This window comes from Osmerus eperlanus, chromosome 21 (assembly GCF_963692335.1).
Source record: "Osmerus eperlanus chromosome 21, fOsmEpe2.1, whole genome shotgun sequence".
Taxonomy (NCBI): domain Eukaryota; kingdom Metazoa; phylum Chordata; class Actinopteri; order Osmeriformes; family Osmeridae; genus Osmerus; species Osmerus eperlanus.
Window position 1 is genome coordinate 6,018,132 of NC_085038.1, and position 26,263 is coordinate 6,044,394.

General features: G+C 46.9%; 3 protein-coding genes across 4 annotated transcripts; all 3 read left to right on the plus strand.

Annotated features, from left to right (window-relative positions):
• The first annotated feature begins 215 nt into the window (after positions 1-215).
• cnot9 (CCR4-NOT transcription complex subunit 9) lies at positions 216-2,662 on the plus strand. Its single transcript, XM_062446924.1, has 8 exons — positions 216-402; positions 810-989; positions 1,117-1,232; positions 1,348-1,457; positions 1,550-1,659; positions 1,747-1,845; positions 1,927-2,018; positions 2,250-2,662. The coding sequence occupies exons 1-8, from the start codon at positions 385-387 to the stop codon at positions 2,416-2,418; spliced, it is 894 nt and encodes a 297-aa protein (XP_062302908.1). The 5' UTR covers positions 216-384; the 3' UTR covers positions 2,419-2,662.
• Positions 2,663-3,788: 1,126 nt separating this feature from the next.
• plcd4a (phospholipase C, delta 4a) lies at positions 3,789-13,109 on the plus strand. Of its 2 annotated transcripts, none has more exons than XM_062446922.1 (16): positions 3,789-3,954; positions 5,592-5,678; positions 5,890-6,048; positions 6,327-6,555; positions 6,676-6,805; positions 6,904-7,135; positions 7,432-7,633; positions 7,928-8,072; positions 8,475-8,627; positions 9,265-9,432; positions 10,659-10,815; positions 10,979-11,095; positions 11,194-11,372; positions 11,509-11,641; positions 11,819-11,968; positions 12,091-13,109. In XM_062446922.1, the coding sequence occupies exons 2-16, from the start codon at positions 5,654-5,656 to the stop codon at positions 12,180-12,182; spliced, it is 2,271 nt and encodes a 756-aa protein (XP_062302906.1). In that variant the 5' UTR covers positions 3,789-3,954; positions 5,592-5,653; the 3' UTR covers positions 12,183-13,109. The 2 variants fall into 2 exon arrangements, with proteins under 2 accessions (XP_062302906.1, XP_062302907.1); XM_062446923.1 differs by having other exon boundaries at positions 5,592-5,672.
• Positions 13,110-13,329: 220 nt separating this feature from the next.
• slx9 (SLX9 ribosome biogenesis factor) lies at positions 13,330-25,980 on the plus strand. The gene is made up of 6 exons (XM_062447258.1): positions 13,330-13,879; positions 14,007-14,118; positions 20,282-20,350; positions 21,676-21,835; positions 25,197-25,265; positions 25,477-25,980. The coding sequence occupies exons 1-6, from the start codon at positions 13,679-13,681 to the stop codon at positions 25,601-25,603; spliced, it is 738 nt and encodes a 245-aa protein (XP_062303242.1). The 5' UTR covers positions 13,330-13,678; the 3' UTR covers positions 25,604-25,980.
• Positions 25,981-26,263: the final 283 nt, after the last annotated feature.

Here is a 26,263-nt window from a genome sequence, read left to right on the forward strand (position 1 = left end):
GTCACCGGGAATGTAGATGGCCAGGAGTCAAGACGTCCCTGAAGTATAACATTTATGGCAGAATAAATAATACCCTCAAAGTACACGGAAATTCGTTTTTTGGAAATTCGGAAATCTATGCTGCTACCCTGCTACCTATTTGTACTAAATGTGTGTGTTGAACGGTCCAACTAGTGTCCCCTGGTGGGTACATGTGGAGAGCGAAATAAAGTGTCACGTGACAACGTGCGAGTTGAAAGTTCAAAGACATTTGCGCTTCTCTCGCCAGTTCCGCTCTCTGTTTTCACAACAGAGACTCTTTTTTTTATTTTACAAAACGGCGTGAAATTATTTAAAATAGGTACTCAACAGCCCACCGGAGATCATATCCAAGCGCTGCAGAGAATGCTGGCTACAGGAGCAGTAAGTAAACCAAATATAGTTGCACTAGTGCTGAGTATAATGGCAAGCTTGGTCGATTGCTGGCTAACGTTAGCACAAGGCCAAACGTTGTAGCTAGCTAACCAGCTAACTTAACTAGCGAATGGTCATCTAGCTAGCTCACCTACTGTACCTATATCTATTTGATATGCCTAGTCTGCCTTATCTTGAAAAGTAAATCCGTAGTGTAGTAACTACACGTTTGTACAATTGTGAGAAGCTTGCCGGTTTTTCTAACACGTCTAGTCGTGGAGTGAATGAACCAGCTAGTCTTTGTTGCTAGCTAGTAAGCTAACGTTAGATGGATGTTGTGCGATCTTAAAGTTATGTGCCATACAACTGCACTGTTGTGTACAGGCTAATTTGGTTTTGAATCACAATCATCACAGGCTGTAACCACGGCGCTGGCGCAAGTGGATAGGGAAAAGATCTATCAGTGGATAAACGAACTGTCCAGCCCAGAGACCCGCGAGAATGCCCTGCTCGAACTCAGTAAAAAGCGAGAATCTGTCCCGGATTTGGCACCCATGCTGTGGCACTCTTGTGGGACCATAGCTGCACTCCTGCAGGTAAGATCACGTCATCATTGACTCGCTCACCCACTTGCACATGTTTCTAACCACTCAAGACTTGAAAATGTGTGAGCTGATCATCAACTCCAAATCACTCTTTTCCACTGTTTATCATGTGCAACAGGAGATTGTGAATATCTATCCCTCCATCAACCCCCCCACGCTGACAGCGCACCAGTCCAACCGGGTGTGTAATGCCCTCGCCCTTCTGCAGTGTGTAGCCTCTCATCCAGAAACAAGGTAATATGTCATTGTTGTTGCACCCACTTCTAATTTTCGGTGCAGCCTCCTCTCAAGTGTATATAAATCCCTAATTGAATTCTTAAAACGTGTTTTCTCATGTCTTGTTTTTCAGATCAGCGTTCCTCACGGCGCACATCCCTCTTTTCCTGTATCCGTTTTTACACACTGTGAGCAAAACGCGGCCCTTTGAATACCTCCGACTAACCAGTCTAGGAGTCATAGGTAACAGAATCAACCTCACAAACGGACGTCTGTTTATTAGACAATGCCTTGAAATGGCCCAGTGTTTATATGTCTCCCTGTTTATCTTGAAGGCGCATTGGTAAAAACAGATGAACAGGAGGTGATCAACTTCCTGTTGACGACAGAGATCATTCCACTGTGTCTACGGATTATGGAGTCAGGCAGTGAGCTGTCCAAAACGGTAAATTTGCTTCTTTGTGAAAAAATGGCCAAACACTCTGACAACCTTTGAAAGCACTGTCCTCTAATATGTTTGTATGCTTTACAGGTTGCAACTTTCATACTACAGAAAATACTCCTGGATGACACGGGACTTGCATATATTTGTCAAACTTATGAACGCTTCTCCCATGTTGCCATGATACTTGTAAGTTTGTTACTTCGATAAATATATCATTTGTGATTGTCTGCACTTCAGCTGTTTGTCTTACTCTCATGTTTATTTCAGGGCAAGATGGTTCTTCAGCTCTCGAAAGAGCCCTCTGCTCGTTTACTGAAGCATGTCGTACGTTGTTATCTACGCCTTTCTGACAACTCCAGGTACTGACAGCCAAAGCTGGTTACACTTTCCTGCTCTTTAGTCTGCTCTTGATTGATTGAAACAAGCATTGATAATCAAAGAAAACAAAACTTCATCAGTATGGAGGGAACACAGACTTGTTATTATAGTTCGATTTAACTTGATTAGAGTGGATTTGGATAATACTGTCTGCACCCCTCTTGCCCTCTCGTCTCATCAGCATGAACTGTGTCTCTTTGTGTCTCCTACAGAGCCAGAGAGGCCCTTCGCCAGTGTCTTCCAGACCAGCTCAAAGACACCACTTTTGCCCAGGTTCTGAAAGACGACACCACCACCAAGCGCTGGCTGGCACAGCTGGTCAAAAACTTGCAGGAGGGACAGGTCACAGACCCAAGGGGCATCCCCTTACCACCACAGTAGCTCCTCACATGCCCCAAACATCACCAGCAAGGCTCCAGCAGCCTGAGAGAAGCCGCCCGTTTGAAATACGGACACAAATAAGGGCACTTGTATTTTGTTTTTGTACAGACTTTAAGTAATGGGAAAAGGAACCTTGAGCCTTGTTGTTCTATGGCCAATCTACCCAATCTCCAAGTGTGTGGATGCTCTCTTTGTATCAAGAAGTTTTCTTTTTGTTGACTGTCCAATAAAATGTTGAAGCTCGGGATAAAATGCGAAATGTATAAATCGGGTCTTCTTTACGTCGAGTGTCTTCACAAATTATGTACCATTTCTAAATGACATGGAGTCATTTATTGTAAATGGTTTGGATGGTGGCTGTGGTATACTTCACAGAGGACACCAATGGAAGGAACCCCCCATTTTACCTCTGGCTCCGTCTGTGAAATTCAACCCTGGAAACTGAGCTGATGCGGTGTATTATTGATGCCACTGAACATGAGCAGGAGACAGAGAGGTAGGTAAAAAAAATAGATGCATATTCTTGAGCAAAACAGGGTTTACAAGGTATACCAATGTAGCATATAGCACACGCCATATTTGGGCTCCAATGTCAATGCGTTCATGCAAATTATTTCAGCCCATAGACCAATATGACCTTACACAGTGCACCAGCAGGTAAACTGGACAGGTAAATGTTTCATGGCCATGGGTTAGTAACATAAGGGGCTGTCTCCAAACAGCCAGCTATGGTTTATGCTGGCCTTCAGCCAGAGTGTACTGTCAGGGTCTGGGCTGGGTTTGTGTCAGGGAAGGGATGAAGCACTGAAAGGCTTCATTACAGTCGATGCACATTTTTGTATGTCTGAAGTGGCTGCTGAACTCTGTTTTGAAACCAGTGTGTGAAGCACCTACTGAATCTTTGATGAATGAGATGTCCTATTAGGTAATTGACTGATTGACCATTCATGGTATCTTGCCTTGTGTTTTATTGCGTCAGGTAATGATTTGGTAAATGTTTCGTTTTTATTAGCTAACACAGGTTTAAAAGTTATGCTAGTTCTGTTGTGGTAATTGTTTATAACACAAATCACAAGTGTATAGATGCATACATTTTAATAATCAAGTTTACAATCAAAGTATTACAATTCATGAGATAAAAAAATAATCATCTAATAATAGCATCTAATAATTGACGGTATTGGCCATTTCAGATTGCTTATGAGGACCTTGCACAAACTTTGTACAGCATTTATAGTGTGTAAAAAAAGAAAGAAAAGAAAGATGGGTGAAAGAGAGACTGACAATCGAGTGAGCTGAAGGAGGGAGGGCGTGAGGGAATGAGGGACGGAGAGGCGGTGTGCGTCAGCCCAGTGCTGTGTTGACTCAGGATCAGTTACCCACCAGGCCTCTCAGCTCTCCAGTAGCACGGCATGCGGAACACATTGGCTTCAGGCAGATTGGGCCAGGGACGGGGCCAGCCCTCGGGTGAAACACCCGTTCTGTAGAGCTCTACAACAGCAAGACGACCTGGACTCAAACATGCTCCTCCATCAGGTGAATGCTTCTCTTAAGTCTCTGCTCCAGCCTTATTGCTTGTTCTCCTGGTTCTGTGTCTCTTCTGTCTGAACAGGCCTCTGTGTGCATTGAGGTAACATTCTGAGAACAACACAAATGAAACCAAACATCAACAAACAACTAATATGGATGTGATTCAGAAGGGTGTGTACTTTTCCAGGGATTTGTAAATACATTTACATTTAGTCATTTAGCAGACGCTCTTATCCAGAGCGACTTACAGTAAGTACAGGGACATTCTCCCTGAGGCAAGTAGGGTGAAGTGCCTTGCCCAAGGACACAACGTCATTTGGCACGGCCAGGAATCGAACTGGCAACCTTCAGATTACTAGCTTGATTCTCTAACCGCTCAGCCACCTGACTCCCTAAATAAATCTTGACAAGTATTCTCAGAACTCTGCACTTGAGGGAAGACAGATATATGACAGTTACAAAACAAAGCATAATATGCATAATTCCAGCTGTGAAATACAAAGACTAAGGAAGTAGATCAACTGTCAAGTGTAGTTTACAAATATTAGGGAAGCTGCACATTTAGATAACTAGTACTTAGAATGGACAGCATTCAACTCAGGACGTCTAATGTTATCAATATTATAAGATAAAATATGGAAATGGCTTTTCATGGACTTTTTATCAACAAACTCAAAGGTGCAATGACTGTGGTAAGGCAAATTATTTTCAAATTCTCAAGGATATATTCAAAAGTATTATTTTCATAACTATCTCTTTAGGCTAAACCCAGGCTTACTTGTTTTCCTAGTCTCATGCACTAGACATATATACCTCTTTACCTAGACATTATTACAGACCTCACACACTGCTGCAGCACGACAGTGAAGTACCGTTTAGAAGGTAAGGGTTTGAAGCAATATGCACTCAAAACTTCTCAATAGATTTGAGAGTTAGAAGAGTCATGAGAAGTAACAGTTTATAATTTGTATTTAACTTTATTTATTATGAACTATTGAGTAACTAGTATTTCATTGTAATAATACATTGTGGTTGTGATTCCCAGGGACAGTGTGTATCTATGTAAGATACTTATTACTGAGTTATTACTAATTACTTCATGTTGTACTATTGCTGGACATAATACCACTGATGTTACAGTTAATGTGTCAGCTGAGGTCAGAAGTGAAAGTAATGCCCAGCTATGTCAGAGATTTAGCAAGATTAATGTCTTAGATTCTTAGAATTCTACAGCTCAAATGTTGCTACAAAGCAGAGCAGAGAAAGGGAGTCCAAAGCTGTAGCTGGGACAGTGAAAACATGACACTGCAAATTAGAGTTGCACCCACATGCCGGAGCCTAAGCATTCCTCTCAGCTGACTGGCTGCAGCCTAAATAGAGTGAACTCGGGATAAGAATTGGACAAAGGCTCTGTTGATCCGGGGTTGACGTTTGTTGTGGCAGGACCACTGTTTTCCAACACCAGCCATCCTCTGTCATGGACAATGTATGATGGGTTTACTGCTTGTCCTAGTTTAACACTGCCAGTCAGCGTGGCATCACATACTGGAGAACCAAGCTGAGGTTGCTTTGGCAAACTTAAACCTAAATGCAGAAACTACTTCCATGCTTGATTTTTGTTTCCTTCTGCTCTTTTGTTTTAGCTGCCGTAAAGCTCTCCCGATATTCCCAGGTATCACATGGCGAAAGTGTGAGAAAACAACAAATGGCTTCCACCAGAAGTGGTTTGCGTAAGTTTGCTATCCGTTAGATAAAAGATCAATCAAACTCCCGGTAATGTCTAACTGTCCTAAGACTCACATGTAAAGCACCTGACACCCTATATTTAGCTAGTAAGTGCAGGAATGACCCGCTACAGTATTTATTTAGGTCACAAGGGCTATCCAAGCTGTCTCCAGACCTGCTAGTTTCACCCCTCTGCTCTCGCTCTGTCTATCTCAGGGATCCAGGGGGATGACAACCTCCAGTCAATGATTGTTGGCACAATTATGAGGAAAATCAAGTCTCGCACCTGGAAGAAACAGCGTCACTTCAAGCTGCAGGAGGATTGCATGACTATCTGGTACCAGTCCAAGAAGACTGGTAATGCCCACTCCACATGTGAGTAGTGAAGGACACTGCAGTATGTAGATGCTGCAGATAGCACAAAGTATCGGTCCCCTTACTGTCTCATGGTTTCTTTTCAATGTTTTGCTCGAACAACCATTTTTCCCAGTGTTCTGCTGCTGTTCATGTCGACAGTATTTGCTGTAAAACACTTAATGTTCTGGCTTCATGCAAACACTTGTGAATGAGAGTGATCATCTATATGCGTCCATTTTGTAACTAAAGAAGAAGAACTGAGAGTCCTCCTCGGTCTTCCTGTCTCCTCCCTCCAGTCTCTGTGAGTGATGTGGAGGCCGTAAGGGAGGGGCACCAGTCCGAGGTCTTACTCAGCATCGCCGATGAGTTCCCCCCCGACCGCTGTTTCACGTTGGTGTTCCGCGGGCGCCGTGGCAACCTGGACCTGGTGGCAGACTCAGCAGAGGAGGCCCAGTCATGGATCAAAGGGATGAGGAAGCTGATTGAGAACCTGGAGAACATGGGGGAGAGGGAGAAGCTTGACCAGTATCCTCCTCTGTGACTCTCAACACAAGGTTTACCTAAGACCAGAGCCAGGAGTCATTTTAGGGCCATGGTAGACCGATTTCTGTGACATTCATGATTTCCCTTAAGTAACATGAACAGGTGGATCTGCGACTGGTTCAAGAAGGCTGACAAGAACCACGACGGCAGGATGAACTTCAAGGAGGTGCGAGACTTGCTGAAGATGATGAATGTGGACATGAACGAACAGCATGCCCATCGGCTTTTCACTGTAAGATCCCTGTGTAACATCAATTCAGGTACACTGCTATTATTTTTGAAACCTTGACAAAACCTTTGTGTGACCATACATACATGTTCTGTTTCCAGGGAGCTGACAGGTCCCAGACGGGCACCTTGGAAGACGATGAGTTTGTGCTCTTCTACAAGATGCTTACCCAGAGGGAAGATGTCCTGAGGGTCTTCCAGGACTACTCTGGCGATGGGCAGAAGCTGGCCCTTCAAGACCTGGAGGACTTCCTGCGAGACGAGCAGCTGGAGCGCGAGGAGGTCCGGCAGCACGCCATGGAACTCATCGAGCGCTACGAGCCCTCCGACACAGGTGGGGACCTCTGCCCTTCGGAGACGTAGCTATCCTGAACAAACTGTAACAAGCGTGGCCTGACTCTCACACCAGCGAGCTCAGCTACAGCAGCTTGTGAGTTGTCTGGAAACCTGTTCAATGCTTTACGTAACCAAACGAGTCAGCAGAAAGCCATTTTCTAACATGACTAGGTGCAGTATTCGTTGAACGCTCTGTTTTAAGAAATGCTATACAGCAACGGGCACATCACTCGCGTAACCCAGTTCAGGCTTAAAGTCAACGTGCCTTCCATTTTCGTTGTCGTTTCCTGTCAGCCAAGATGCTCAACGCCATGTCCATCGACGGCTTCCTGATGTACCTGTCTTCGGCCGAGGGTGCTATCTTCAACCCGCACCAGCGGGGCCTGTACCAGGACATGAGTCAGCCGCTGTGCTACTACTTCATCTCCTCGTCCCACAACACCTACCTGATGGAGGACCAGTTGAGAGGCCAGAGCAGTGTGGAGGGATACATCCGGTAGAATATCACCTCTCTTTTCCTGGCTGCTATTTACACTCCTTATTAATTGAGAACATAGTCCTAATCTCCAGTAACGAAACTGTATCAAAGATTTCATGTTGATAGCTCACTGGGGAGAAGTCTTAGTAATGTTTTGGGGAATAGCTGGGTTAGATTTGTTTTGGGTTCACGGTGCTCTCTTGAATAGGATTGACGAACAACCATCCAGGAGTGTTGAATTGAAATGACTTGGGAAGGCGAGGCAATGATGTTACTCAATGCACTGGCCTTTTTGGTTTGTGCTTCCGGAAGGGCTCTGAAACGAGGATGCCGCTGTGTGGAGGTGGACAGCTGGGATGGCCCCAACGGGGAGCCCATCGTGTACCACGGACACACCTTCACCTCCAAGATCCTCTTCAAGGATGTGGTGAACGCCATTGGAAACTATGCCTTCAAGGTCAGGCGTTTCCCTGTGAAACACGTGCGCCGAGACACACTATCTCACTCAATTAGAACCCTCCATCATAAGCTGCGTTATCATTTGTTATCTTATACTGTCACCACACCACTTGACATTTCATTATATGTGTATGAGTAGTGGTATCATCTCACGTTATATATTCAGTTCATAGTTGAAAAGTTGAGGCCTATGATGTGAACCAGTTCATTAAAAGAGGGTGTCTTGTACCAGGTTCACCTGTGTGCCACAGGGGTCTTTGGCTGCATCAGTTTGCCAGTCAGTGAGCATACGACCCCTGTCTGCCTCAGTGGAACCCACTGGTGTATGTCTAGGTATTGCCTTTCCCCAGTGATAATGCTGTTGAATAATTCACTCCCTCCACCCCTTCCTCTCTCCCAGGTATCAGAGTACCCGGTCATCCTGTCCATCGAGAACCACTGCAGTGTTGAGCAACAGCGAGTCATGGCCCAACACCTCAACGACATCCTCGGAGACAAGCTGCTGAAAAGCACGCTGGACGGAAAGATCCCCCCCAGGTTGCCTTCTCCGGAGGTAAGGACGAGCCGCGGCCCCCAAAACACCGACCCCTCACCCGTCAGTGCCTTCCGGGGGGTGTTGCTGTGACAGTGACTGCCTCCCGCTCTGTTGGGCAGCCTAATTCTACAGGTTTGACGGAGCAGAGCTGAGCAGAATGACCCTGGAGCCACCTTCACTTTCTCCTCTGCTGAGGCCATATGAGCTGTACATGCTGCGCTGACACCTTGAATTATTCAAAACCACAATATTGTTCCTTCCCGGTGTGTCAGAGGATATGACAGGTGCTCTTTCAGCACCACTCCTATTGCCATTATACAGGACCTGCCTCGACATCTAACACAACCACAATATGTACCGTGACTCTGGTGGTCTATGTTAGCATGGCCGGACACAAAGATTTGAGATGATGAATCTTTCTGAGGTAAAAAGAAAAACCCTGTGGTTGCCATCAACAAGTGTATAAGGGATACCTAGATATTTGTAGGATGGATACGTTTCTAAAGCTTACTCTGCTTCTGACTTCTGTAGCTTAGTTTAGCGAAAGAAAGAAATTAGTGTTTCGTTAACAGTTTAGTTATAAATATCCAGTTATTAGTCAAATATCTCTTACTCTCCCTCTCTCAACCTCTGCACGTGTGTCCCTGTGCCTCAGGAACTGAAGGGCAAGATCTTGCTCAAGGGGAAGAAGATCGGCGGGCTAGAGGGGGGTCTCAACGGGATGGCCGAGGACTCGCTGACTGGGGAGGTGAGCGACGAGGACGAGGCGGCCGACATCGACGAGGAGCACCTCCACCACGACAGCCTGCGTCGCAGAACCAAGGTGGGACGGGGACCTCTCTGTCTTCCTCTCGGGTTCCGCCTCTCGGATGTTCCACACAGCATGGGAACGAGACGAGTTTCAAACTCATTCTCTGTTTCTCTGCATCTCCACATCCACTGGCTCTCATATCCATTTTGCATAACTTGGCAGACTTCATGCCTCATCCACACTGTATGTCTTTGCATTTGCAATGCTGTAGGTGTCTATCACAAACTCAATTTAAATATATTGTATATCATTTGGTTTTAGTTTAAATGAATGCCAACTATTATTCCTGTACCAGGCCCGAAATAGTGCTTAAAATCTGGACTTGGCCGCAGTGGAAAAGAATTGCATAAATCTCATGAAAGAAACATAGGCTGGAGACAGGGACCAGACAGAGGGTGTTTGAGGTGATCTCGTTATCTGAGCATGAGGTGAAGGGAGAGAACTGAGGTAACACTGCCATATGAGAGGGGGAGACAGAGGCTGGGTGAAGGTTGTGAGCAGACTCCTCTAAAATGGGACACTTGATCCTTTGAACACTGCTAATAGCAGGCAGGGATCTCCTTTGTTACAAAACACTGTGACACCTCTTCATGCATTTGTGTGCTGTGATACAATCAACAGGTACAAATCCATAGGCTTACCGGAAATCACTTTCGACGGGATAATTGTTCCCCCCCCCGATTATCGCACCGTGTACACATTTATAGACCAACAGACACATCCATGTTTATTGATAACCATCTGAGAAGCCTGAAATATCACATAGGGCTTGTTATCACCCCAGCCATCAGAAGTGAACTCAGGCACCCGTCTGCCACAGACTGCCCAGCGATGCCCCTGGCTCGAGTGACGCCGATGATGGCTGTCCTTCAGACAGTAGCTCACAGTCTGTTGCTGTTGAGGGCTGGTGCTCTCGGGTTCCACAGCCAGCCAGCTGTGCACTGGGAGCCCTAGTAGAATCCTTAATGATTTTGGCCTTTTGCCGGCATACCTCTGAACCTTTCTGTCACCCAACCTCTCTGGCAGACCTACTTTGGTTGACAACCTAGGGCAAGTATCACTTACTCCATCTTGGAGATGTTCAGTCCACATGGTGCTTTCACTTGACGGCAACGTGCTTTAAGCTTGCTCAAATGGGTCTGACTGCAACACATTATTTCTAATCCGTGTGCAGATTCTTTGAACTTTTTCCCCAAGTAAACAAGAACGGAAGATACTTGACTCCTTTGCTTCCTTAGAAATCCAAGCAGCGTCTGTCCAAGGAGCTTTCGGACTGCGTGGTGTACTGCAAGAGTGTCCACTTCAGTAGCTTCAAGCATTCCCGCATCCACTCCAAGTTCTACGAGATCTCTTCCTTCACCGAGTCCAAAGCCCGCAAACACTTGAGAGAGGCAGGTGGGCCCTGAGTACCCGACCCATCCGACACTAAAACCACCAGACTCCTAAACGGCACTGTATTTTGTTTTCATAACAGAATCATGGGCAGCATCGCAGATAGATGGATGTACAGTATGTGTTCAATGATACAGATGTGCAATAACACCTTACTTCCATCCAGGAGCAGACTTTGTACACCACAATTCTCGACAGCTGACACGGGTGTACCCCAGTGGCCTGAGAACAGACTCCTCCAATTTTAATCCACAGGACATGTGGAACGCTGGGTGCCAAATAGGTGAGGTCTAAGTTCGATTTGTTATGACACCAAGGACCATTGCAATTCCATTGGGGTGAATGTTATTTTAACCAATCTTTTCCTTGATTTATGTCCAGTTGCACTGAATTTCCAGACTGCAGGGGTTGAGATGGACCTCAACGATGGACTCTTCAGTCAGAACGGCCACAGCGGCTATGTCCTTAAACCTGACTTCATGAGAGGCTCTGGGAGGAGGTTTGATGCTGAGACTCCACAGAGCCGCGATAGCTACCAGCCTCTCAGTCTCTCCATCCAGGTAATGAAAAGGAAACAAATCTATATTGTGAAAAAGAAAAAGCTACAGGTCACTTCAATCCCTTTCCCCCCCTCCCCTTTTACTCTCCGCTTCGTGCTAATGTCTCACCCATCATTCCTTTGTGTTTGCTTCCAAGGTGATCAGTGGACAGCAGCTTCCGAAAGTGAATATCAAAGAGGGCTCCATCGTGGACCCGCTGGTGAGAGTGGAGATCCATGGAGTTCCTGTGGACCAGGCTAAGCAGGAGACCAGATACATTGACAATAATGGTAAATGACAGACCCAGTCTCCTCTCAGTCAGAGGAGGGCTTGAGATGGCAAATCTTTACAGTTTCTGTTAATTCTGTCTGCCTCTTGGAGACTCTTTTTGATTACATAATATGTTCACATAATATTATTACATATATTACATTTGTATATATTCATATATATGACCTGTTTTTCAGGGTTTAACCCTGTGTGGTATGACACTCTGAGGTTTACCATCCACACTCCTGAACTAGCACTCGTACGCTTTGTGGTGGAGGACTATGACAAGACGTCCAAAAATGACTTTGTTGGACAGTATACCTTGCCTTTTACCTGTATTCAGCAAGGTAGTGTTTCCTCATGTTAGGAGTTACTGTCATTTTGTTTTATTATCATTTCACATGAGTAAAATTGTATTATTGGGAGGATGGTTATAGACTGCAGTGTTTTCTCTGTATTTTTCCTCCAGGTTATCGTCACATCCACCTCTTGTCCAGGGATGGAACCAGTATTCCTCCGGCCTCCTTGTTTGTGCATGTTAAAATCACTGAGCTTGTATGAGATGGACATGGAGGATTCAAGTTGCTGCCTACTATGATGAAATGTGTTACTCAAGGAAAAGTGAGAGAAGGTTACTATATACACAGTGGATTGTTAACATTTAAGATCATGCTTCACACTTGTCATCTATGCAATGATAATTGTATTATTACTCAATTTAATATGTTATGGTAATATGTTTAGTATTGTATGATGTTTTATGTATTCAAACTAAACTTAGCCAAATTATTTTATAGATATTCATGTGCTTTCAGAAAGTATGAATTTGATTGACTGATGTAATTCATTAACCTAACAATATTTATGGTGTGTATCATCACATGCATTATTGATGTGTGATTAACCTGCTTAAGTCTTCAGTAATAGTATATCATCAAATGTTTACCAAGCCTGTAGTTGAGAGAAATGATTTGCAATGATATTGTGTAATATTGTGAAGAAGAATGTGCCACTATTTCAATCAGGCTTATCAGCAGTATTTTCCATAACCCATGGAGTTTTTGTCCAGTTGTACAGTGAGTTGGAATGCAATGCACACTGTGAAGTTCATTTCAATCAATTTCAGATTTTTGAGTTGAGTTTTGGTGATCTGGATCATGATGCCAATGGCTGAACCCCACCTCTGTTTTGAAACATACTCTATTCCAATAATGTAGCCTTTCCCCCACAAACAACCCAGGACTAAAATAAATACATCAATGCATGGCTTTAGTATAAAGACCAATTAGAGAAAATCCCCTAAAATATACCTCGGAGGTCAAAGTCTATTATGTCTTTTGTAAAGGATGTAAATATGTTCAGCTGGTTTAATGATTTGTCTATTTTTGTACACATTCTGTGTCTGTTGCATATTGTGTATACCTCAGACCTCCTGTAGTAAAAATAAATCATTACTGATTTGCCACAACTGTTTGCAATTAAATACGATTTAAAGTATTTTCACATTTCAATTATTTATGCTTGTAGAAATTAAGTCTAAGACGTAACAGCCACCAGCTGTTAAATGTGCTTCTCCACATTAGATAAACACATATTTACATATCCATAAGTAAGCAGAACTATTCTTTGAACAGGCTTTTGTGTATCGACTGCTTTAGCCAAAACACCGGACATGGATTCCTGGTTGAAATCATTTTAAGTAAATCGTGTCAAACACTGTCACATGGCTAGGGCAAACAGGTAGGAGTTATGTGGTTCATAAGGGTTTTATCCTTTTAAGTAGGCCGAATTGTGGTAATTAAGGCAATCCTCTTTGTGTCCTCGGTTCCAAACACGTTCAAAGACATTAATCTAAACACTTTCTTTTATAAATGTATCAAATGTTATGATCTTACGCTCAGCCCGGCGTCCCATAGAGCAGCCCCAATATTGTAAACGAAGTACGGTGCTCCACGTTGATGTCGCATGCATTCTGGTAGCTAGCTAGCTAGCTGGGGTGGTTTTATGAGTAATTTCAGATTTATTTAGCTAGCTCCTTGTCAAACCTACAATTAATTATGGTTGGAAAGATAAAGAGAGTTCGCCAAAAGCTTCACCAGGGAGCTGTGAAACTTGACAGTCCAGGGAGCGGTGTCGCGAGGTCCACCTTACTTGATTTGGAAACAGCACCAATCCCTGCGGTTCCAAGTGGTTCTTTCTTTGATGTAAACAAGACCAACCTTGCGTCGTCGCACGCAAAAAACGCAAAGACGACACAGGTGCATTAGCGAGCACAGAAGTTAACTTACATTAGAAAGTAACGTTTAAGAAAATATACATAAGATGGAGCGAAATGAATGGCAATAGATATGCTCTCACAATTACCATCTTTTTTTTTGTTCGCAGGCGTCAAGTTCTTTTCCATGTGGAATCTTTGCTGGCACGAAAATAAACCCTGAGGCCCTGGTGCAAACTCTGAAGTTCGAAGAACCTTCCAATGAGACACTTGTGAATAAAGGTAAATAGCAGTAGTGGGCCTTTTAGGGGACATGGCTGCCTCTGTTCTCCTACTTTGTTCCATTTTTCTCGTCTCCCACTAGGTGGCGTATGAGACCCAGGAATATAATCCATGATATCAGGCACATTTACATCAATAGCTTGTCAAATTGTAATTCAATTCAGGGTATTTAGAGGTTTTAATATGGAATGAACATCAATAAGACTGAGAGGGAAAAGGTTAAGGCACATCATTAGACCATATGTAAATAATGAATGAACAATGTACTGTGGTGGAGGTGTTAGGGATGAATCCATGTTTTAAATTGGACAAAGGGTGAACCCCTAATCTCTCAATTATTCTGTTTGTACGCATGGCTATTTTTTTGGGTTTCAAACACATACGCCAACCTCTTTGAAACTGTGACCTAGTCTCAGGCTGCAGAGATCCACCGATCTAAGCCAGAGCAGGGAGCTGCAGAGCTGCAGTGCCTTGCTAGACAACGGACTGGAGCTATTTTTAGACTCGCTGCAGTATAAAAAGCTTATGCATGAAATCATGGTTTAGCTGCATCAGTGTTCTCCACTTCCGTTTTGACATTGAGGCTGGTGTTGTGCGGAGGCACAGCTGCAGCTGGGTTGCTCGGCCTTGCTCCTCGACGAGGGGCACCTGTCCTGCAGGACAGCTCCACAGCACGTGTATGGTAGCAGCCCAGCGATCTGTAATCTAGTCCTAGTTATGTCATCGTTGTTAGGTTAACTGCCTAAATGGAGCTTTTCTAATGGTGTGGCTCTTCGATTCTTTGTTGATGCCACAGTGGCAGCATGCCCAGGTGTGATGCCAGTCTCCAGGGAACATCTCCCAAGGCTGATTGAAATAGCTCCACTCCCTGCTCCATCTTCTACTGTTTTAGCCTAACTAAGAATGCATACGCTCTTCACTAAACTGTCTGATTATTTAACTAAGATTATTTAATTGAAGATAAAAACAGCATCAAATTTTTCTTCTTCTGGCAAGTGTTTTTGAGTCCTTAAGAATAATAAATAAATAAATACATAAATACTTGTCAGAGCAGGTGGTTGCCATGGTGAGAGGCTGTTTTGCTTGTAATGCAAGCCTTGCATTACCCAAAACAGCACCTGCTGCCTGTTTTACAGCCTTCGAAATATGCCCGTACACGGTGTGTTAAAAATGGCAGTGATGTTGGAGGACGCTTGCCAGCTTTGGAGCTTTAGTGTGTGGGAAGTGGGGGAACGCTGGAAACTGACGTACCTTAGACCCAGCATAGTTGTTTGTGCTCCATTTGCTGAGTGCCTTTTGTGAGAGCAAAGTCCACAGGGGCTTATCCCCCAAATCCAGAGGTAGCCTGTTCCATTGAGCAGCTGTCCAGTTAGCCACTTCCCCTCCCGGCTCTAATTATAGAATGAGCCAACAGCAGCCTCTTATGTCTTTTCACCCGCCCCCCCCCCCACCACCCATCCCCCATCCACACACACACTTCCTCTCCCCTGGGTCTTCGTAGCAGAGCACATCAACTCTTATCAGACAGGCTTTTAATTGGATCGTTGTTGCCTAATCACTGACCGTACTACGGGAGCTTGGCATATGTAGTGGCAGCAAACGGCGTGTGTTTTTTGGCTTTGATCGACGGGATCATCTGCCCGTGCAGATGCGGGTTTCGAACTACGTTTTAGTATGGAATGTTGAAGCAGGGAATGTAAGAAAAGGCGGGCTGTCCCTTTTCACAGCGCTTGTTTCATCAAGGAACTGGCAGGACGCAAGCCAAGGCCTGACACAGAAACAGCCTGCTTCCCGGAGAACTTACCCCCCATGCTGAGATGGAGTGTTTGTGCCGGCGATGAAGGACTACCAAAGATCCCTCACTGACCCATATTTGTTCTACCCCCCCCCCCTCACCACCCCCCTCAGCCTTACTCAAGCCCTTTCAAATCCAGTCAGCCAGAGCACACTCACTGTGGTCTGAGTTTGTCCTTGACACCAAATTGAAGCTGAGGGCTCGACTCGGCCCCAGAGATTTAACCCTTTTCAAGCCCCGGTCCGCCCCCACTCCCCGTGGGACAAAACGTTGAGAAAAGATGACCGCAGCACTGTGGTTCGTCGAGCGGCTCTGCTTTGACAAAGAGCACTCTCTGCACTTTAATTGGAGGTATCAGTGTCGGAGCACAACCCATAGCTCCTGTTCACCTTTGGATGGGCTCCCCCTCCCCCAACTCACACTCTTCTCCATCACGCCTCCTGACTGATAGGTGTCAGTGCAGTCAGGCAAGGGGGGGGGGGGGGGGGAGAGAGAGACAGGAAAAGGGAATGGAATTCTCCAGCCTCTCATAATTGGCGCTATCCGTTTCACTGATGCTAAGAACCTGATGCTCCCAAAGGGAGCGGGACGGTGGTGAGGGCCCTCTGCCCACCACAAACAGCACGGAGCCCGGCTGGGGGGGCTGGGGGGGGGGTTGGGTTTCACCCCTATCTGCAGTCGGGAACGCTCCAACACTGCCGCAGAGTGGAGATGCCTATCTGGCCTGTACTCTGCTGCAACAGCAGGACAACACAGTTGTTGTTTGCGCTGCGGCGGGCGGATCAAGATTGGACAGGAGCGAGCGCCGATCGCAGCGCCCGGGCGGCGTGGGCACCAGGGTCCTGCCGAGGCCTGGAGAGAGGGGGCGAGGACTGAAGAACAATGGTCCCGTGGTTCCACCTCATTTGTTTGACCAATATATGCTCGGTGGATTGTCCTTTGGGCTAATGGAGATTATGGATTGTGATTAGTGGCTGTCGAGTCCTTTACGTTCCCATATCCGTGCCCCCTGGCAGGCTGGACAGTGAGAGGATGGAGAGATGAGCTGTGCTCTTCCTGACGGGGTCTCTAAGGTCCCTGTGGAGGTGTTATTCCCGAGGGCCCACGCTGACCCGGTGTGTTAGCTAGCTGTGCGGTCGAGGTCCATCCCAGACCTGTCTCATCACCATGGCAGTGGCAGGAGCGCGCGCAGCTGGGAGGTGGTTAGTGCCCAGCCAGCCAGACAGCCAGAAGCCCAGACAAGCCAACTTCACCCAGCTTCCCTGGCCATTCAGACAGCCTCGCTTATTTATAGACTTGCTGTCTTAAAACGACAACAATTATTGTTTGTCTGATATCTCTCAACCATCCAATCTGTCTGTCTATCACTAGGCAGTGCTTGAAGTGTAGCTAGTCTTTGTTCATACGATGCCTCATCTCTGTATCAGAACCACCATTAGAACAAATACATTTCCTCTCTCTCTCTCCCGCTCTCTCTCTCTCAGCACCAGCTGGATGTGTGTGGCATCACGGCTGCTAATCTGGGCGCTACGCCTCTTAAGAGACTGAGGATCTCCTAGGACAGGCGGACCCCGGTGCGAGCAGATAAGATTAGACGTGCTTTGTTACGATTCGTCGTGATCGTTATCGGAGAACAGGTGTGACTGGAGCCCCCCCCCCCCCCCTGGTGGGCCCCACCTCTAGCACCCCTCATCGGCATGGCGACGACAGCGGGAGGATCTCATCGATCGGTGATCAGATGGGCTCCCCCCCTCCCCGGGGCCTGGGGCCGCGGGGCTCGTCAAACGCACCCGCGCTCATCAGGATGACACACGGGCTGTTTGGAGGCGGGCTGTTGACGAACCTTTCGACCTTGTGCGTGGCGGGGGGGGGGGGGGGGGCAGCAGTGGATCAATAACAGAAAGCATGCCATTCAGCGCACATACTCTGCCATTAGGACCCAGTCTGGATCTTCTCTCTGGACTGTTTAGAGGCGGTCAGCCAGAACTGTCTGGTGATGGTTTCATGTCAGAATCCAGATACTTTGTCTTTCCTTTTTAAGCACTGGCATCAGGCACCAAATAAAAGTAAGTCTGAAATCAGACTCGGTGGGGGAAAAAATGACACTGATTGACAGGATGTTCCAGGCTGTGGGAGAATGGGAAAGGGGGGGGGGGGGGGGGGGGGGGGGAGCGACGCAAAATGACCACACGCTGAATTCCCTCGTGTGTGACTATCAGGCTGCTACACTGCCAAGTGTTGGAGACGGGTCATTTGAATATAGCAGTGAGGCTTGGTTCCATGCATACCGATCTCCCCTGCTGCCCCTGTCACCCTAGCCATCCCCCCCAGTCAGACAGGAAGCTCTGCCTAATTCAACTGAGGACCTGACTGCAATCTGCCGTTACTGTGTCAGTGTCCCCATCTAGCTGTGGCGGCGTTGCGTGTTTGTGCAGCTCTCTGCTGTTCTCTACCAGGCACCAGCGGGCGCTAAGACGGCGACAGCGCAAGTCCCCACTTTCTATTTCAAGAGATGGCGGAAAGGAGAATGCGAAATCGTCCCATCCCACGAGACTTCTCCGAGGAGACGCTCAATTTCTGGTCTGGAAGCCAGTAAAAGAGGCCCAGGTGCATCCATTCTACAACCCACCCGAGGACGGGGTTTCCAGGGCCGCAGTACAGGCCTGTCATTCGTTTACCCTCTCCCACACTTGTACAGATCCAGTGTGACATATTTTCTCAGTCTCCTACAAGGTTGCTGGTGCGGTGCATTTACATGTCCTGGATTCCCAAGGAGTCCTGGCTGAACAGCAGGTCTGGGTACAGGAGGCCCGGGCTGTTGTGTGTCTGTGGGTTATCATAATGGGATATGCAGCCTGCCCCTCCCTCTCCTTCCTTATTCCCCACTGGGAAGATGGACTTCCTGAGCACACCCAAACCCCCCCCTCACATGCTTTGTGCACCCAGCAGGCTCCAGGACAACAGACCAGACCAGAGAGCTCCCCGTGTGGAACCTGGGGAGGTCAAAGCAATGAATAAAGCTGCAGGCAGGAAGGTGGCCCTAACCTTCTCCTCTCCTGGAGGATTAACAGGACCGTTCCCCCCCCCCCCCCCCCCCCCCCCGCCTGTCAAGTATCAAGTCTCTCAAGGTGGCTCATCTTGACCTTAAACTGGCAGCTTAGAGCTCTCTGACAAGCTATAAGTAAACAGGACTCTCTTCCTCTTCATTTGTCCACCTCTGTCAAACCTCGTTCACCTCCCCACTCCCTCAGAGGTCATTATCTGGCGACCACGCTGTGACGCGTTAGCTTGCTTACAGGAGCTCGCCGTCCAGTAAGACCAAGCGAGGCGACCAGGCTTTGTGCGCAGGCTAGCTCCGAGTCCCCGTCTGACAACCCTTCCTCCAGATGTGGTCGTCGAGGACTGCTGCATAGCTAATTACAAAAAGCCATCCCATCAGCACGCTAATAATAGACCGCCGCAACACACTGACGCTTCGCTTTCCCAAAGTCGAGGGAGAGGCAATCGATCAGGCTCCGCCCCCTCAGTCGGAGGGCGGAGGTTTGAAAAAAAAAAACGAGGCAGTGAAGCCCTTTGATCTGCCCTTGTTGAGTCTCATGTTTCTATAGCACATTTCTGGGCTGGCAGAGGACTTTCTGGTCCAGTCAGGCTCCAGGTGTTTCTCTCCCTCTCCCCGCCCCGCCTCAGATCACATGTGATTGAGAGGGAGATGACAGACCCTCTGACAGTACCCCATAAACGCTGTAGGAAGCCTGCGTGTGTGTGATGAGCTGTCTCCCCCCAACCACCACACACACATACACACACACCTTCCCTCAGCTCATATCAGAGTGTGTTCATCGCTCAGGAAGGGCTGGGGTGGGAACAAGCGGCGACTTTGCTCCCCACACACCCTCCACAACAGCCACACACACACACACGCCCTTGCTCGGTCCCAGTGCACTACAACCCTGGGGGACCTCAATGTGGCCGTCCTGATAGGAAAACCGTTTCCATCCCTGTGCAGGATGTTTTTCCCGCGAGGGACGGAAACCGAGACGGTAGGTAGCGTTTCCCCTCCCTGTCCATCTGTCTCGGCTCGTCCTGTCACTTTGCACGGGAGACACGCCAGTCACATGGGCGCTGTGTCCCCACGGCAACACCTCCTCTCGCCCCCGATTTCATCTCATCAATGGGTCTTTTCAATTGCCTTTTAGAACGCGATAGCAGTTTGTGCGTGATGTGTTTGATCCCGTGTGTGCCTGTGTTTTGGATGCCTGTGATCCTGGGTTCCTGAGCGTGTGTGTGTGTGTGTGTGTGTGTGCTCATGATCCTGTACCGTGAGGTGGGAGCAGGGTAACAGCGCGGTTGTCCCGTGTGTGTCTCCAGGCCCAGAGGACAAGAAGCAGCAGTCGAAGAAGGAGAAGATGAAGGAGAGGAGAGATCGCTGGCTGAACAGTGAGTAGCACGCAGCGGCAAACACCACCACAGCCCTCCGAAGAGCTCCAGCTGAGGCCACGGCTTAACACCGACAACACCCCGCCGCAGGCTCCGCACCACACACTAATATCTCTCAAAGTTCCTTTTTGAATTTGGGATGTCAAAGGTGGAAGACGAGAGTCATTTTCAAAGGGTTTGTTTGTGCCCCAGGACGGATAGCTCAAGGACAGCGGGTTTGCCGGGCGAAACGAGCAAAGGAGCCGTTCTTGTCTCTGTAATTACAACCCCCCCTCCCCCTCCTCAGCCCCACCAGCAACAACACCACCTCTTCCTCTATAATTGTGATCACTGGTAACCAAATCTGCTGATCCGATCAATTCCCACAGAACCCTAGACGTTTCCTCTGTGCATATAATTAGGAGCTAATGGTCCTTTTGACTGTCTCTGAAACCCTAGACAGGCACCATGGTTCGACAGTTTTCGGAATTAACAAGGGTTGTGGGGAAGCTTATAGCTTTTCTGTTATGAGCACTACTGTATTGTTGGAAAATTGGATGGGGTGGTTTCTGTATTATGCATGCTTGGAGCGTTTGACTGTGTGCATGTTTAGGTCTGTGCCAAGCTTCTAAAGATGAGCCTGAATCCGGAGTCAAACTATTCTTTGCTGTCTTGTCGAGCTATATGAGCTGTGAGTCATCTTGTTAAAACCTCAGCGCGTCCTGCTTATTATCTGATTAGGCACAGGAAGAAATATCTTTAAAATCGTAAAGTTTTAAATTGGCCCACTTTTTCACCTGCTCTTGCACTGCTTGCCTGTGTAACTGACATCTGGTTTAGATATCTGCCTCCTCTTTGATCATGATGTTTATCGAAGGGCTGTGATGGATTCCGTTCTACTCACTTCCCTTCATAAATTAAAGTCACTTAAAATGGGCTTAACTCAACATTAAACCAGAAGCTAACCAAGTCATAATTTACAGGATGTAGGATTTTCTTTTGTATTTGAACCAGGGAAGCCCAAGATGGCACCATGTCAAGTTTAGGAATACACAAACACACAAGCACCACTGGCTTCAAAACAAAACTGCCTCCGAAAGTTTGAAAACCACATTAATGATGCGGTAAACACTGTGTCTGTGAGGAACAGAGCTGCCGTCTGTGTTTACCCAGTGTAGATTGTGTGGGATTTCTGCCTGATAATGATGTTCATGTTTGGGACCTGTTCTATGTGCCAGGTAAACCAGACTAAAGCCATGCGGAGATGGACAGTATTTCCCCAGGTGTCTGAAGCGTGTCTGCTGTCTCTGTTCCGTCCCTCCGTCCCTCCCTCCCCTCCCTCCCAGAGATCAGCTCCATCAAACTGGCACGGGAGCAGCAGGTGGCGCAGGCCAAACGGCAGGCCATGCCCGTGGTGGGCGACATGCGACCCCTGGCGGACGCCCTGCCCGAACTCTCCCAGCTCCTCCCTGCCACCAAGACGTCCACCCGCAGAAAGAACAGAGTGTGAGTAGCCCAAGGTTCCAACACCTGGCCGGGTCACCACTGCTGCCAAAGCCATGGGAGCACTTCAGAACATCAATCGTTGGATTGTTGTCGACTCAGAATTAAGTCAGATTTGAAGGTCAAGTCCGTAAAGATGGTACTGTATGTGTCATGGAAGTATTCAAAATCTAGTTGCAATTGATTCAGGAGCTAATCAATGTCAGTGTCATTGAGTGAACTCATATTATGGATTTAACTACTGGAATCTAATTAGAATCAGAGTAAATTACGGAGTCAAAATCAAGTCAATGGATGGCCTGGTCTATAATCCTTAAATATACAGATAGTAACAATATTGTATAACTGGGCCTCTTCAGTTATATTATATATGGTAGGGCAACGGTTAGTTAATAACCAATGACATCAGTGCTATAGGGTGAATAATGTCTGAGATTGTGTTTGTGAGTGTTAAAAACACTTAGCTGTCACATGGGCCATCCCTTCTGGCTCCCCCTCCACAGTCTCAACTCTGTGTTAACTAAGTGCCCTTCATTCACTGGTATGGGTCATTCTTAGCATTTTAGTCAAACAAATGCAAGACCTTACGTGATGGCATGGCTGCCGGTTTGTTACCGACAGCCCTCCTTGGCGTTGTGTCGGGGGGGAGCTGGGGTAACAGAGCTCGCTCCAGGACTCACATCCACAGCTCGGTCCTCCACTCAGCGGGGAAACCCAGAGTACCACAGCACAGAGTACCAGTACTACCAGTACTGTGGTACTCTTGGGGGGGGGGGGGGGGGCTCCACACAGCATGTGCCTGGAGTAGGGTGGAGGAGAGAATGTTAGGCTGACTTGGACAGGGTTTTTTTACACAAAATGGAATACAAATGAAACCTCAAATAAAGCCCATTTAAAAACAGCATTTGACCAAGTGTTGTACAATTTAAAATAGTTAAACCCATAAAACAACAGTACATAGACAAAAAGACCAGGATCACAGACAAAAAGACCAGGATCACAGGCAAAAAAGACAAGACAAAAAGCCATTGTCTTCAAAAGGTAATACGGCAAGTAAATCAAGTCAGATCGAATCAGAGATATTTTCAATTATCTTGCCACTGCTGGGTTGTGAATGCAACGAGGCAGTTTAGTGGGCTTCCATGGTGGTGGTGGTGGTGGGGGGGGTTTCAGTGCTCTAATCCAGCCCCTGGCTGCAGGCACCGTGTGAGGCTTGCTTTATTGTGATGGGCAGTTTTTCACTTGGGTTATAAATGTCTGGACCGAGCGCATGCCTCGGTGCTGACGCCTCATCTCCTCATGCACAGCAGCGGCCTCAACCCCTTTACACCTCGCACGACCAATGACAGTGATGTGCCATGATCTCAAAGAAAAGGCAATAAAAAAAGATGGATGTCCCATATTAGCTTGAAGATTAAAAAAAAGAAAGAAAGAAATATATCTGGATTCTAGACCTAATTATCCTCTTCACACCTTTCTACCATGGTGATGATCCCTGTGGTTTACGCTGAGATATTCACTCATGGAGTTTCCCTCAGAGGGCTGGTTGCCAGGCAGTGGGGATCTGCGACACAGGTGTTTACTCATCTTGAGCGGGAAGTTTGAGGGCACCATCAGTGAAGTCAAGAACAAGTCTAGAGAGGACTCGTGCTCTAATGCCATATTTGATTAGTTAAATGACTTGTTTGTTTGCTGAATGTCAGATTAGTAGTTCCTGAGGTCACATGAAGTGTTATTAGGTTAGACATTATGGAGATGATTGTTATTGTATGTTGGTACATGAGGAAAGTTCCAAGATCACAACTTATAACATTTAAACACCATTTAGAGACAGTACACAATTTAAACAAACATTTTCCATATGTATATATGTTGCCATCATGTCAATACATGTGGGTCTTTTCGCATCGCCACGCTGTGCTGTTTGTGCGACTGACAGACAGAGGCTGTGTAACGGGGAAGGTAACCAGACCCAGGGGCTGGGATGTCAGGGCGCTAATACAAGACGTGCTCATTACCCCCGTCTGAGACACCCGAGTGCCGCCCTGTCTGAGGAGATCAGGGGGCGCACGGCAAAACCAGCTGGGGCGCTTTTCCGCATCAATGACTTGTTTACCTGTGAGATTGACGTCTTTTTTCAGAGTGAGAACTAGATTTTGTCGGCTCGATTCCCCCCCCCAGACAGTTTCTCAGACACCTTCAGAATAGAGGTGTGTGAGGATGACTTTATATGCAGGTCTGCAGCGGTCCTTCGACAACTATTATTATTTTTGTAAGTTTTTTCTTTTACTGGATCAAAACCGTATAGCAGAACTAGTCAGCCCGCATCCTCTTTTTGGTTGCCAAAAGTATCGAGTTCACTGCCTCATCCCATCTGTGTTATTACAGGCAACGTAGATATTTATGATATCATTTTTCCCCTGCTGAAGTGTTGAGCCTGCCTGTCCTGTGGGCCTCCAGAGCTGTGTTTATTACAGCATGTATGTCTCTGTTTACCTCCTCGGCCCTCTGTCTCAGCTGCACGGGTTCCCGTGACCCGAAAAAAACATCACCCACAACATAACAATGCTACCCACATAGACAACCATGTTTACATCGCTCTCCAAATGCCCTCTGATGGATCACTTCTTGTGTCTACCTGACCGTCTCATGGATTTATGCTGATCCTGTACATCCCAGCCCTGTTTCTGACAAGTACCAATGCAGGACATTGCTAATGCTCTGCAAGTGCTGAACTGTGTGTGTGACTTCACTGACTATTCATCTGTTCATTTAAATGTTTAAACCTGGTTTCCGGTTATGGTCTGCACCTTGGTGCATCATCAACTGTCTCTGGAATAGAGCAACCCTCGCTGCCCTTCCTGAGGTTTCTTCCTTCTTTTGAGTTTTTGGGACTTCTTTTTCTTGTCCTCAGAGGATGTAGGATGGAAATAGGCTCTGATCTGTAGAGCTCTAAAGCCCTCTGCGACCTTGCTTGTAAAAGGGCCAAACAAATCAGATGTGATTTGAAGAAGTAGAAAATATGCTGCTACATGAGAAAAACTCCCTTCGCCCACCTCCGCAAAGCATCTCTCTGTGGTAACCTGGGAGATCAAATATACATTTAAATGAAGGGAGGTGTGTTTCAACCCACAAGGGTCATTGTAGGCTGGAGTATCTGATTGTGGGTCAAGCCCAGTTGGTTGTATCATATTTCAGATACATTATGCTTGGTCGAACTGGCAGGTCTGCAGACCTGGGCTCTTAACAGGAATGCAGGCTCAGGTCCTTTAACCCATCTCTGGTTGCTTAGTAGCGCTCTATTAACCTACCCGCCGTCCTTTTCAACCGTGGTCATCTCCGGAACCTTCTCTTCCCCTTTCAGGCCTGTGAAGAAGAAGCCAGAACCCACAGACTTCAGCCTGATGAAGGCTTCTCAGAAACGCAAGCTCATGTAAGTCACTCTAACCTCTGGCTAACCATGCCAAATCTGCCAGCCCTCAGCAGCTACTATGCCCTCGATCTGGCCCCCTTTAAATGCTACAAACATGTATTCAAAGACCTGAATTTGACATATATAACAGCAGGTTATTTGCATCCTTCCCAGGGCCACCAGAGTAAACTGACCATCAACCTCTGAACCTGTGTCTTTGCTCTCTTTGTAGCGAGACCGAGACGAGTCGTTTTAGCGAAGCCGTGAAAGACCTGGCCTCCAAAACCAACCCCCTGGCGGCCATCAGCGAACACCTGAGGAAGAGGATGAGGCAGGAGGAGGAGCAGGGACCCAGCTAACTCCTGGAGAGGAGCGGCCCTGCAGCAGAGCTGGGGCACGGCTGGCTCCTGGAGTGACCTGTGTGCCACCGCAGCGGAGCAGGTCCCAGAGACATTGCAAAGCCCCTGCCTTTATTTAAGGAACTCCCCCGACACCCCACCATCCATTCTGTCGTCCTTCCAAATGCCAGATAAAACTGTGTTGGTTGAATTGGTAGTAGTCAGTGTACACTAGAACGGTAAAACACCAAGGTCGACGAAGGTGCCGTTTCAAAGGATCATATTAATGTGTAGCTGAAGATTCCAGACTGCATTGATGAGCTACCATATTGTCTCTCCTTGAATTTTCTTACTGTATATCTTCCACTTTTCTTAGCAGTAATAAATTGCTGTATATAAAAAAATAAACTGTCCATTTTTTTGCACACTTAACAGGAAATGCTTCAGGTTTCAGGAAGGGTCTATGCAGCCCATGCTTACGTAAGGTACCCCAGGACACCCAACCCAACCGTCTTATCTCCTTATGACTTCAGGTTTTCTGTCCCTGCACTTTAATGTAATGAGAGAAAGCCGATTTTGTCGTCATTCAATGGAAGACGGCTGTGTCTATCGTTCCCAAAATATTTTGTGAGTTACTTATTGACTATAAATGCTACTGGCATTGCCTTATGAATATGGAAT